Here is a 13,848-nt window from a genome sequence, read left to right on the forward strand (position 1 = left end):
CCCCTCTTCCCGTGTGTTTCAGGGCTCCTTAACCCTCTGCAGTTAAAAAGAAACCTCCCGTGCCTCCAGCCCTGCCTGCTCCTCTCCAGGGAGGGTTTGTCCGCTCAGAGCCATTCATCCATCGGGATCCGGAGCTGGATCTGCCCGGGCCTGAGCAGCACGGCCCCGAGGGCTCCTGTCACTCACCCACTGAGGGCAGGGACACTGGGACACGCCAGGGGACCAGGGACAAGCCCAGGGACAAGCCCAGGGCTGCAGCAGCCATTCCCATGGGATCCTGCCTGCCATTCCTGCTGGGAGTCACGGTAATGACGGGAGGTGGATGTGAGCAGCTGACAGGACCCTGCTGAAGCTGATGCTCCCTGGATTTGGGAGAGGGACTGGGGCCAAGGGATTCAGGGCCAGGAGCCAGGGAATGGCTTCCCAGTGCCAGAAGGCAGGGCTGGGTGGGATCTTGGGAAGGAATTGTTCCCTGGCAGGGTGGGCAGGGGCTGGCATGGAATTGCCAGAGCAGCTGGGGCTGCCCCTGGATCCCTGGCAGTGCCCAAGGCCAGGCTGGACATTGGGGCTGGAGCAGCCTGGGACAGTGGGAGATGTCCCTGCCCATGGCAGGGGTGGCACTGGGTGGGATTTAAATTCCCTTCCAACCCAAACCATTCCCTGAGTTCAACCTCGATGATTTCCCTGGTTACCCACAGGTGAGGACTTGGATTTAATATTGGAGAACAGAAAAGGAACCAGAGCAATAAAGGCCAGGCACTGAGCTGTGTAAAAAGCCATTTATTGCAGTTTTAACTGTATCAAAAAAACCCAAGAGAAACAGGACAGGGAATTTACAGGCCACGGGTGGAACTGAAACAAAACTCCTCAATTTCAAGGGATCTGGGGAAGGGTTTCACTGTCAGTGGCACGGCCAAAACGGAATTCCTGTCAATCTCAAATTTTCCTGCCTCCCCAAACAAAAGGGGAGGTGGAAAAAGCTGCACAGTGAGATGTGGAGAAGGGACAGGGTGGGCTGGGCTGCCACACCGAGCTGCTGTGACCTTCTCCACTGGAGCAAATCCATCCAGCTCCTGCAGATCCAGGATCCCGAGGGCACGGATCCCACCAGCTCCTCGTGGGCCTCACTGGATCTCCCCCATGTAGAGCCTTTTGTCACTGGATGCAGAGAGAACTGAGGGGGGGAGGAAGAAAGGAAGACAAATCAAACATAAAAATGAGAATAGAACATAAAAATGAGAATAGAACATAACAGTTAGAAGAGAACATAAAAATTCTCCCAGTGGTTTGAGACCTCCCGAAGGCCACAGCACTGAACTCCTCATTTTGCTGGAAGCCAAACTTCAGCTGCTTCCCAAAAAAGCCATGGAACGAGTGCTATGACACCGATCCCAGGCCGTGCTGGCCGCTGCCATCCCCTGTCCCGAGGTGTCCCAAAGCGCAGGCGGGAACGGCTGAGCCGGGAAGTGGAGGGAGAGGTGGATAAACACCTCTGGAAAGGCTCCCGAGTTTCACCCCGGGAGCGCCGAGGCTCTGCCAGCGCCGAGTGCCACTAGAGGGCCCATCGGGCCAGGAAAGCGGCCCCAGGACACTCCATGCCCTGGGAACAGGGAAAACCCCACGGGCACCCAGCTCCCACAGGCCCGGAGGCGCCCTGAGTGCTGGGGAGCACCTCCGAGCCCAGCACCAGCCCCAGGGTCACCCCTGACCACGTCCCCAAGTGCCACCAACACCCACAGGTTTTCAGAGCACTCCCAGGGATGGGGACTCCACCACCAGGGCTGGACAGCCCTTTCCATGAGGAAATGTTCCCAAAATCCACCCTGAGGCCGTTCCCTCTCCTCCTGTCCCTGTTCCCTGCCAGCAGAGCCCGACCCCCCCGGCTGCCCCCTCCTGTCAGGGACTTGTGCAGAGCCACAAGGGCCCCCCTGAGCCTCCTTTGCTCCAGCCTGGGCCCCTTTCCCAGCTCCCTCAGGAATTCTCCAGCCCCTTCCCAGCTCCGCTCCCTTCCCTGGACTCGCTCCAGCCCCTCAGAGTCTCCCTTGCTTTGAGGGGAAAATAAAAAGTGGGAGAAAATATGAGGGGAAAAGAAAGTGAGGGAAGTTTGGGGAAGGCTCTGCTGCAGAGCTTTTCCCTTCTGAACCCTCCTTTGCTCCAGGCTGAGCCCCTTTCCCAGCTCCCTCAGGAACTCTCCAGCCCCATCCCAGCCCGCTCAGCCTCTCCTCACAGGATTCCCTCTCCAGCCCCATCCCAGCCCCCTCAGCCTCTCCTCACAGGATTCCCTCTCCAGCCCCATCCCAGCCCCCTCAGCCTCTCCTCACAGGATTCCCTCTCCAGCCCCATCCCAGCCCCCTCAGCCTCTCCTCACAGGATTCCCTCTCCAGCCCCTTCCCCTCTTCAGGGAATCCAAGGCACAGAGTCACAGGAATGACCCAGAAGAGTTGGGTTTGACACCAACTGTGGTTTAATCCCTGTCCAGGAGAGCTCTGGGGGTTTCCACAGCAGCTCCAGCCCGGTGTGTGTCACCCTGCCACAGCCTGGCTCCCCGTGCAGCTGAGCATCCTGCAGTGGTTTATAGGATCAACATTCCCAGGCCTTCACAGCCAACAGCTGCACGACTCGACAGGTTCTTAATAATAGCTTTTTAATTTTTATTTGAAACCCAGTGATTGATGACCCAAGAGAAGCTCAGCACGATCCCACACCCAGAGAGGAGCTGGCTCTGCTCCTCCAGCACGGCCCCAGCCTCAGGAAGAGCCATGAAGAACCAGGAATGAATCCAGAACTCTCTCCCTGCCCCTTGGCATGACCGAGCTCTTAGCTTGGCTTTGGGGCGGACTGCTGGCAAGTTTTGGCTGCTGCCCTGGCCAAGGTGAGCATTTCCATGGAAACACAGCACCTTGCAGCCCTGCCCAGCCCATGCTGGACCAGGAAATGGGGATGGATCCTGGTCCCAGCTCCTGCTGAGTGGTAAAAATGGCTCTGAAAAGCCACCACAAGTCCCGCATCACCCAGCTCTGACTGTGGTGCCACGTGTGAGGCACCTCCACTGCACCAAGAGCTTCCTTTGCGTGGGATCTTGGGCAGGAATTGTTCCCTGGCAGGGTGGGCAGGGGCTGGCATGGAATTGCCAGAGCAGCTGGGGCTGCCCCTGGATCCCTGGCAGTGCCCAAGGCCAGGCTGGACATTGGGGCTGGAGCAGCCTGGGACAGTGGGAGATGTCCCTGCCAGGGCAGGGGTGGCATTGGGTGGGATTTAAGGCCCCTTCCAACTCAACCCATTCCATGATTCTGTGATTTTGTGATTCTCTGATTTGCTTCCTACAGCTTTTGGGGAAGTCAGGACGCTGCAGGTGATCCACATCCTCACAGAATCCCCAAACACGGTTCTATCCCTGTGTCCCAGACATCCCAAACCCTTTCCTCGTGGCCCCTGGGAAGGCTGGACAAGCCCTGGGCAGTGGCAGCCACCCCCAGAGCCACCCTGCTGCCCTCTGGGTGTCCCCACCCCAGTCCCAGAGTCCCTGTGCTCAGCCCAGGCTGCCCCCACCCAACTGGAGATGAGCGAACAAGACCCTGCCACCCCTAAATCTGATAACGGGACTCTGAGCCACTCTGGCAATTTTGGGGGCTGCTTCCCAGAGGATCAGCAGTTCAGTGAGCCCCGGAGCTGCCTCCTGGGGAGGAGGGGAGCACTTACTGATGGGCTCCTCGGGGTGGAAAGCCAGTTCGTTCACGGAGCCGGCGTGGCCGGGCAGCTTGTAGAGGATCCTCCTGGAGGTGGTGTCCCACACGTACACAAACCTGCAACAGAGGCCTGATGAGGGCAGGAAGCGGGGAAAGAAAGCACCCCCAGGTGGTTCTGAGCTGGCTGGAACAGCTCAATGTGTGGATAAACAGGAACTTCTCAGGAGAAAAATGCTGCCCTGACTGATTCAGAAGAGCAGAGGCCCGAGCAGGTAGGAATCAAAAGGTCAAGAGGCAAAAACCTCACTGCCAGAACTGCATTTCATCCCTCAGGGCACAGGGGATTTGGATTTGAAAGCTGTGAGGCCAAAGGAATCCCTGATAGTGCAGGCACAGGGAGAAAATCAGCACTGGGAATGGGGAGGAGGGGGTCTCACCTCACAAACACCCCCAAACACTCTCTGCATGTCCAGGCATCACCTTGGGTCGGCAGTGAGGAGGGGCCCAGAGCCCCCCAGCCCCTGCTGCAGGGCAATCCCTCACAGCCAGCAGCTCCAGAGATGGATTTCCTCCTGCTGTGCCACATGATCCACTTCCCAGCAGTTACCAGGGAGTGATGGGATCCCGCTGAGCCCTCTCATCACCCTCCCTCAGGCCTGAGCCCCCACCTGAGCTGAGGGGCAGAACCCGCCAGGATCCTTCCCGGGGAGCTCAGGAAGGAATGGCTGGCAGCAGGCCCAGCTCAGCTTTCACACTGCTCCTACAAACGGCCTCAGAGTCAGGGAGACAGAGCCCCAAATCCCTGTGTGTGCTGTGGGGAGCTCCACAGGGAAGCAGAGCCATGCCCTGGCCTGGCCAGGGAGGTCTGGATGCATCACAAGATGAACACCCTGCAGGCCCAGGGGAGGTGGTGCTGCAGCTCACCTGCACAGGTATCCCACACCCCTCCCTCCCTCCCTCCCTTCCCAGCACGAGGGAAGGGAATTGGGCCCAAGGCTCTCAGCTCTGCGACAACAGAAGAGAAATGAGTGGCTGGGGAGAGCTGCAGCTGGGTGATGCTCACCCTGCCCTCCCACCCTGCTCCCTGGGGAGGTGATGGACAGCTCAGAAGGAATTCCTGGAGCAGGAAAGGGCAGCAGTTGGGTTTGGTGGGAAGAGCAGCTCTGCAGTCGCCCCCCAGGGCATCCCTGGGCTTCCAGAGGCTGAGGGAGGGGGACAGCCCCTGGACACTTGGAAAAGCAATCCCCTGCTCCCAGGGAAGGTCACTGTGCATCCCAGGGTTCTCCCACAGGGATTCAAACCTGCTGGGGATGGGTGGCCCCTCCCTCAGCCCTCAACACCAAGGCTGGACCCTTCCAGGCTTCTTTGGGGCTCCTCAGTTTCCCCCTTCCTTTCCACGGCAGGGATTTGCACACCAGACACAAAAAGATGATTTGTTTGTACAATCAGCCTGGATTTTCACTGAAATGCTGCTTTTCACCCCCAGAAAAAGCCCTGAATGATTTATAACCCCTGCTGGCTGCCCAGACAGGACACTGGGTACCAGCACCAGGTACTCCTCCTCCTCCTTAGGAACTTTGCAGGCTGGTGCCATTCTGTGATTTATTTTCTCGAGGGAAGCCCCCAGGCCTGCAATGTAAGCCTTGAATGAGGATTATTTCAAGGCCAGCCCTTATCCAGCAGGCAGGAATTGTCCCTGTTGCTTTCTCAAAGCACTCTGCTGTTGTGGTTTTTAATTTGGTGTTGGAAGGCAGGCAAAGTGGCTGATTTTACTACAACACTTCTGAAGGGCTCAACCCCAAAAAACATTCAGGTAATTGTCCCTCCAACACAGGCACAGTGCAGAAGGAGAGAGAAATCACTGGGGGACTGTTTTGTACTCAAAACAAAATGTTTGTTTAATCTTGCTTTGCTTTTCCTGAAAAGAATCCTAAAAAAATTAAAATAACAATAAAAACAACAAAAAAAATTTAAAAATTAATTAAAAAATAATTAATTAAAAAATAACAAAAACGGAAATAAAATAATAATAAAAATAAATTGAAAGCTCTCTGATAGCAGAAAGATTGGAGTGGCCTGGTCTGACCTGCCCCAGGAGCTCCATCAGCACCTGCAGAACGAACCCACTGACCCAAACTCCTGGCACAGCTGCCCAGAGCAGGGCTCAGCCTGCTCCTGATGCAGGGATCCAGGCAGGAATTCCTCTGCCAGGCAGGAACCCTGCCCACATCCCTGCCTGGCAGGGCTGGGGGCAGAGCCCCAGCTCAGGTTTATGCTGGGACAGCTGCCCCACCAAAAGTGGGCAGGGAGAGCTCGAGTTCTGCCTCTCTGCTACCAGAAACTCATTAATCTGCTGATTACTGCTGCTCCATGCCCTGGCCCCCAGCCTGCAGGAATTCTGTCTCCCTGGCACTGCATTTGGGCCTGGATTTGCTCCAGGGGACATTGGTGTCCTTCACAGGGACCTTCAGCCCCTGTGCTGCTTCTCTCCCTCTGCCCCTTTTGCTCCTCGGCTGACTTTAGTCTAGAGAATCTCTCATTTCCGAGTCTGATGGGTGCTAATTAATCTTTATCTCTCCTCAGTTAAGGAGGGATCATTAATGATCCCTGGAATCCCAGCATGCAGGGATGTAACTGGGATTTGTGCTCCTCATCCTCTAACCCCACACACAGACCCTGCTCTCAAAGACCCTCCCAAGCTTCTGCCAGGACACCCAGGGGTCCAACCCAGTGGCAAAGATGTCACTGTCACCTGCTGGCCCTGCTGGGGGATCCTGAGCAGATCCCCAGCTAGTTTTTGACACTAATAATCAGATTTTACAACAGTCAGAAGCTCCTCCACAGACACCAAAGCAACAGAAACGCATCCCTGAGGAAATCAGGAAAACTCCTGAGGGTTGTTTGGGATCTCACACCCCCACACCCAACCCTGAACCTTCAGAGTTGGATCCAGGAATGCTGCAAATCCATGGGGACAGAGGGATGCAGTGGCAACTCACCTGTCAGCCGACCCCCCTGCAATTTTACTGCCATCTGGGGACCAGGAGCACCTCAGAAGGTTCTAAAATGAAAGAACACACACAGATCTGTTCAGTTTTCCCCTTCTCCTTGAATTAAAATCGCCAGGAGACTTTAACCAGCACCACTTTAATGATCTCCCTTGGAAGAGGAGGTGGTAATTACAGATTTTATTTTATTGCTGCAAACAGCCAGTGCCTTGTTATTTCACACAAAGTAGATGGTAAGTGTAGAAAACACTTAATTTACAGCTAATTACAGCTGAACTGAGCAAAGAAATCTTGTTACTGAGGCTTTAATTGGAATCCCACTTTGAGTATTCATCTTTCTTTGAGTTCTTATTAAGGCCCTTTCTGGCCTAAACTTGAAGTGAAAGAAACAATTTAGAGAGAAGTTAATAGCAGGGGGAATTGAACAAGGAGTGGAGCACACTCACCTTCTCAAAATTATGGACATTCCCCTGGAAAATCTTCACACATCTCTCCTTGGGGGCGAAGGGCCTCACGTCCCAGATCCGAACTGCAACAGAGTCAGAGCCAGCAGCTGAGGGTGCCAGGGAAAGGGCAGCCCTGGAAAACCTTTCCCCGTGCCCAGGATGTGCTCCCTGTCCCCTTCATGTCCCCAAAAGCCAAAGGGAACCAGCAGCTTTCCCTGCAGGAAGCTTTGCTCTGGCAGGACAAAAGCAGCAACGTGTAATTACACCCAGAGCGGGAAAATCCAAACCAGTTACCCCAGAATTCAGCCACCACCTCCTTACAGGAGGATTTGCTTTATCCTGACACATCCCATGGGCACGGTCCTGATGGGCTCAGCCTCACTGGGCACCTCGATGGGACAGGCAGGGCAGGAGCTGGGCTGTCACTGCTGTGAGGGGACAAACCTGTGCCATGTCCCGTGTCCCCAGTGCCCTGCAGGAGCTGGGATGTCACTCCCATGAGGGGACAAACCTGTGCCATGGCTCTTGTCCTGTGCCCCCAGTGCCCTGCAGGAGCTGGGATGTCACTCCCATGAGGGGACAAACCTGTGCCATGGCTCTTGTCCCCAGTGCCCTGCAGGAGCTGGGCTGTCACTGCTGTGAGGGGACAAACCTGTGCCATGGCTCTTGTCCCCAGTGCCCTGCAGGAGCTGGGCTGCCACTGCTGTGAGGGGACAAACCTGTGCCATGTCCTGTGTCCCCAGTGCCCTGCAGGAGCTGGGATGTCACTCCCATGAGGGGACAAACCTGTGCCATGGCTCTTGTCCTCAGTGCCCTGCAGGAGCTGGGATGTCACTGCTGTGAGGGGACAAACCTGTGCCATGGCTCTTGTCCTGTGCCCCCAGTGCCCTGCAGGAGCTGGGATGTCACTCCCATGAGGGGACAAACCTGTGCCATGTCCTGTGTCCCCAGTGCCCTGCAGGAGCTGGGATGTCACTGCTGGGAGGGGACAAACCTGTGCCATGGCTCTTGTCCTCAGTGCCCTGCAGGAGCTGGGATGTCACTGCTGTGAGGGGACAAACCTGTGCCATGGCTCTTGTCCTCAGTGCCCTGCAGGAGCTGGGATGTCACTCCCATGAGGGGACAAACCTGTGCCATGGCTCTTGTCCCCAGTGCCCTGCAGGAGCTGGGATGTCACTGCTGTGAGGGGACAAACCTGTGCCATGGCTCTTGTCCCCAGTGCCCTGCAGGAGCTGGGCTGTCACTGCTGTGAGGGGACAAACCTGTGCCATGTCCTGTGTCCCCAGTGCCCTGCAGGAGCTGGGATGTCACTGCTGCTCAGGGACAAACCTGTGCCATGTCCCGTGCCCCCAGTGCCCTGCAGGAGCTGGGATGTCACTCCCATGAGGGGACAAACCTGTGCCATGGCCCTTGTCCTGTGTCCCCAGTGCCCTGCAGGAGCTGGGCTGTCACTACTCAGGGGACACAGCCAAACCACCCTGCCATGAGCCAGGCCCAGAGGTCACAGATAAGCTGTGCCATGGCTCGTGTCCCCAGAGCCCTGCAGGAGCGGGCACAAACCCCCCTGAGGGAGCTGCTCCCCCCGCCAAGGACACAAATCCACGGTTTAACTCCGGAGCCAAACTCCCTGCAGCCCACCCCACCTCTGGGTGCTTTTTTCCCCAGGATGAGCACCCAGAGGTGTCCCAGGAGCCTCAGCAGGGTGTACCTGTGTTGTCCATGGCGTTGGAGAGCAGGTAGGAGCCCTCGGAGCTGAGGCTCAGGCCCGTCACGGAGTCGGCGTGGCCCCGCATGGTGTAGGTGAGCTTGTTCTGCCGCAGGTCCCACACCTGGCACAGCAAACACAGCCAGGAATGCTGGAGCTGCAGCTCCCAGAGCATCCCACACAGCTACTGCCAAGCCAGCTCTGGGCTCCAGCTGCTGGGGGCTGGAGCTTGAGGGGTGTTGTAGGAAAATGGGATTTGTGCCTTAGAAGATTCCTGACTGAACGTATTCAACCCCCAAGGAGTCACACGGCAGCAGCCCCACACGTGCAGGAGCCAGGGAATGGCTTCCCAGTGCCAGAGGGCAGGGCTGGGTGGGATACTGGGCAGGAATTGTTCCCTGGCAGGGTGGGCAGGGGCTGGCATGGAATTGCCAGAGCAGCTGGGGCTGCCCCTGGATCCCTGGCAGTGCCCAAGGCCAGGCTGGACATTGGGGCTGGAGCAGCCTGGGACAGTGGGAGGTGTCCCTGCCCATGGGGGGGTTTGGAGTGAGCTGGGCTTTCAGGTGTTTCCCACACAAACCATTGCATGATTCTATGAAAATATGAGGCTGGAACTTTGTGTGTGCTGGAGGAAGACAGAATTTGCCTTTCAGAAGATTCCTAAGTGAAGATGTTCAACCTTCAAAGAGTTCAATGTCAGCACTCCTGAACTGGCCACAAAATCCCCAAATCCCACTGCCTGGTGGCACAGAGCAGCCAGTCCCAATCTGCACAGTTTCAGGCTGTTCTTCCCAACGAGGGGCAGTGGGAACAGCTCTGGGGGCAGTGCCAGGCTGAGCCCTGGCTGTGCCAGGCTGGGGACAGCTCTGGGGGCAGTGCCACACCGAGCCCTGGCTGTGCCAGGCTGGGGACAGGCTGGAGCAGGGACTGAGGGCACAGGGCCCTGCAGCCACCAGGGAAATCAGCTGAATGAAACGCTGAGCTCGCTCTTAAATAAGAACTTTCCACACCAGCAGGTGCCAGAGCGAGCTGCAAACTGGAGCAAAGGGCACAGAGGGGACAGGGGGGACGTGGCACCACATTTTCTTCAGCTGAGCTCACATTTGCCCTGTCACAGGCTGCCAGCACAGCCAGCATTCCACACTGGGTGACAGCAGAGCTGGGACACCGGGAATGCCAGGCTGTCACGTGCCAGCCTGGAGCAGCTCCCTGCCTCTTTAGCCACCAGCAGGGATGGACACAGCGGGTGCAGGGGGGGTTGGGATGTAAAATTCAGCAGGTGACTCCCATGGGTGCCCTTGAGCAACACGGGGAGCGACAGGATGGAAAAGGGGGGCACAGTGGGAAGGGGACACGGGGACACGCAGGGTCCTACCTTGATGTCATTGTCGATGCCTCCAGAGATGATCTGGTCACTGGTGTCATTGAAGGTGACAGCCAGGACCTGGTAGGTGTTCTGGAATGTCTGGACAGCAGCTTTTTTCCTGATATCCCACAGCTGGGAAGAAACGTGGCAGTTGTAAGAGGTGGACATGGATATTTAACACCAAAATCCCAGGGAGCTGCACAGATATTGGCAGAGACTCAGACTGCTCTCCTAAAATCCCTCTTTAGGTCTCGGGAGATCATGATAAAAAAGATTCAATCTAGAGATCTTTACAAAAAAACATTAAACCTGGTGTGTTTGGAGCACAGGAATGAAGGGAGGGAAGAAGGGGCCAGCACAGGAGAGTCCAGGAAAGAGAAGAAGGGGCCAGCACAGATTTCAGGAGAAGGAAAAAGGGACCAGCACAGATTTCAGGAATAGTTTTCTCATGCTTTGCTAATCCAGAGCAGCAGAAAAAAAAATCCAACTGAGCAGCTCAACCTTCACAACCCCCCCGAGAACCGCAGGAAAAAAAAAGGAGCAGCGAAATTTGGTGTCACATTTTCGATTTTGAACTCGCGGCGCTAAGATAGCAGAACGAGCAACAGAAGGCTCAATTTCAGACCCCAAAAACTCCTCCCCCTTTTTTCCCCAGCCTTTTCCCCCGGGAACACACCGACCTTGACGGTGCCATCGTCGCTGCCGGTGCAGACGAGCTGGGGTCCCCTCCGGGCCGGGTAACAGGAGTTGACGAAGGACGTGTGGCCCTTGAGCCTCTTCACCCTCTCGCCGGTCTCGCTGTCCCACACAGCCACGGTTTTGTCCGTGGATGCTGAGAAGAGCATGCTGCAGGCAACAGCCACTGTGAGGGCTCCCTTCCCTCCCCAGCTCTCCTTCAGGAATAGCCAGCAAGGGAAGAGTCTCCCCAGTTTGGTGTTTCAGAGGAGCCTGACTGACACTGGAGCAGCACAAACTCCCTCTAATCCCGGTTATCAATTGTTTTTCTGCCTCCTCAAATGTTCTCTGGGATGAAAAGCTCAGCAGGAATGGTGGAACAGCCTCTTAAATTAACCAGTATCTCACTTGTTCTCTCTCTCCCTCTCCAGCAACCCCCAGACACCCAACACAAGCTTCCCTCTGTTCCCCAGAACTGCAGCAATGGCACTGGTGGGTCACGGGTGCCCCCAGATGCTTTGGGCACGCTGGAAAAGCCACACTTCAGGGACTGGGTGTCCATGGACTGAGCAAGGGCAACAATCCCAGGATCACTGAGGTTGGAAAAGCCCTCCAGGATCATCAAATCCGAGCTGTGCCCCATCCCCGCCTCAGTGCCACCTCCAGGAATTCCTTGGGCACCTCCAGGGATGGGCACTCCAAACCTCCCTGGGCAATTCCAGTCCCTGAGCACCCTTTCCATAGGGAAATTCCTGCTGCTGCCCACCCTGAGCCTCCCCTGGCCCAGCCTGAGGCCGTTCCCTCTCCTCCTGTCCCTGTTCCCTGCCAGCAGAGCCCGACCCCCCCGGCTGCCCCCTCCTGTCAGGGACTTGTGCAGAGCCACAAGGGCCCCCCTGAGCCTCCTTTGCTCCAGCCTGAGCCCCTTTCCCAGCTCCCTCAGGAATTCTCCAGCCCCTTCCCAGCTCCGCTCCCTTCCCCGGACTCGCTCCAGCCCCTCAGGGTCTCCCTTGCTGTGAGGGGAAAATAAAAAAGTGGGAGAAAACGTGAGGGGAAAAGAAAGTGAGGGAAGTTTGGGGAAGGCTCTGCTGCAGAGCTTTTCCCTTCTGGATCCCCCTTTTCTCCAGGCTGAGCCCCTTTCCCAGCTCCCTCAGGAATTCTCCAGCCCCTTCCCCAGCTCCCTCAGCCTCTCCTGGGGCTCCAGCCCCATTCCCTGAGGTTCAGTGAGTCCCTGGGTGACTCTGAGCAGCAGAAGGCCCCTGCCCCCACCTGCCATCCGTGTTGTAGTGCAGCTCCATGACGGCCCCGCTGTGTCCCTTCAGCGTGGCGAAGTTGTCGCAGTCCCCGTAGACGTTCCAGAGCACTGGGGGACAGCAGGGGAGGGGTGAGTGCAGGACAAACACGGGAACACCCCCCTGCTGTGTCCAGTGTGGGATAATTAACAGCAGTAACGAAGCACTGTGTGAGCTCCAGGGCAGAAATGATTTAGGGGTCTGGATTAAGGTGAATTTATTAGGAAAAGGATCATCTTTGCTTCAGCAACCCTAAGTATTAAAAAGTGCATTTCTGCACACTTCTGCAGCCTGTGTGAGGGTGACATGCCCAGCAAGACACATTCCCAGCACCAGCAGGATGGGACCTGGAGAGGAGCTGGGAAAAGCTTCCTGCACCCTCCTGGGGAAACCCTTCACGCTCAGGACCCAGCCAGGGGAGGGCTGAGCTGAAACCCCTCAGCAGCAGGGCCTGAGCCCGTGTGAGCCCAGCCTGGGGGGCAGCAGGGACACTCACAGATGAGCCTGTCGAAGCCAGCCGAGGCCAGGGTGTTGCCATTGGGATGGAACTTGCAGCAATAAACCTCCCCCTCGTGTCCTGACAGCAGCATGATGGGGGCCTGCAGCGAGGAGCAGCGCGGGGGGCCCTGAGGGACACACGGACACGGTGAGGGGACAAGGGACGAGCCCAGGGTGTGCCCTGCCAGCCCTGCCTGGCACCTCGACCTTCCCACACCACATCTCACCAGAATTACACAATCCCAGGATCACCGAGGTGGGAAAAGAGCTCCCAGAGCATCGAGTTCAACCCGTGCCCCATCCCCACCTTGTCCCCAGCCCAGAGCACTCAGTGCCACCTCCGGGAATTCCTTGGGCACCTCCAGGGATGGGCACTCCAAACCTCCCTGGGCAGCCCCTGCCAATCCCTGAGCACCCTTTCCATGGGGAAATTCCTGCTGCTGCCCACCCTGAGCCTCCCCTGGCCCAGCCTGAGGCCGTTCCCTCTCCTCCTGTCCCTGTTCCCTGGGAGCAGAGCCCGACCCCCCCGGCTGCCCCCTCCTGTCAGGGACTTGTGCAGAGCCACAAGGGCCCCCCCGAGCCTCCTTTGCTCCAGCCTGAGCCCCTTTCCCAGCTCCCTCAGGAATTCTCCAGCCCCTTCCCAGCTCCGCTCCCTTCCCTGGACTCGCTCCAGCCCCCCCGTGTCCCTCCGAGGGGCCCAGAACCGAACGCAGCACTGGAGGTGCCTCAGCAGTGCCCAGCCCCAACATCCTCGTGGCCCTTCCCTCCCACCGGAACCACCCCCGGGCTTCTTCCCTCACCTTTCCATCCCATCCCGGGTCTCTTCCCACCCCATCCCTCACGTTCCCGCCATTACCGCCTGCAGCAGGGCTCCGGCCGGAGGCTGCCCCCCTGCACCGCCCGTGCCCGGCGCCCCCGGCACATCATGGCGGGGCCGCTTGGCGGGCACGGGGACGAGCGGGAGGTCGGGGCCGGGCGCGGGGGCGGCGCCGGGGGCGGCGGGGCCTGGGGGGGGCCCGGGAGCGGGGCCGGGAGCGGGGCCGGGGCCCGGCACCTTCCGCTTCTGCTGCTCGATCATGGCGGGCCGAGGGCCCCGCCCCCCGCGCCCCATTGGCTGCCTCCGCCGCGCCCGCCGCGCTGATTGGCGGAGCGCCCGGGATGTCCCGCCCCCCGAC

General features: G+C 57.9%; 1 protein-coding gene across 1 annotated transcript; it reads right to left on the reverse strand.

Annotated features, from left to right (window-relative positions):
• Nucleotides 1–763: 763 nt before the first annotated feature.
• On the reverse strand, nucleotides 764–13,751 carry SNRNP40 (small nuclear ribonucleoprotein U5 subunit 40). Its single transcript, XM_068994388.1, has 10 exons — nucleotides 13,530–13,751; nucleotides 12,672–12,801; nucleotides 12,153–12,246; nucleotides 10,892–11,057; nucleotides 10,221–10,343; nucleotides 8,849–8,969; nucleotides 7,141–7,223; nucleotides 6,686–6,747; nucleotides 3,700–3,803; nucleotides 764–1,174 (listed from the first exon to the last, which is right to left on the reverse strand). Exons 1-10 carry the CDS (start codon nucleotides 13,749–13,751, stop codon nucleotides 1,125–1,127), a joined length of 1,155 nt encoding a protein of 384 aa, XP_068850489.1. The 3' UTR covers nucleotides 764–1,124.
• Nucleotides 13,752–13,848: the final 97 nt, after the last annotated feature.

The sequence above is a fragment of the Aphelocoma coerulescens genome, chromosome 23, assembly GCF_041296385.1.
Source record: "Aphelocoma coerulescens isolate FSJ_1873_10779 chromosome 23, UR_Acoe_1.0, whole genome shotgun sequence".
NCBI lineage: Eukaryota > Metazoa > Chordata > Aves > Passeriformes > Corvidae > Aphelocoma > Aphelocoma coerulescens.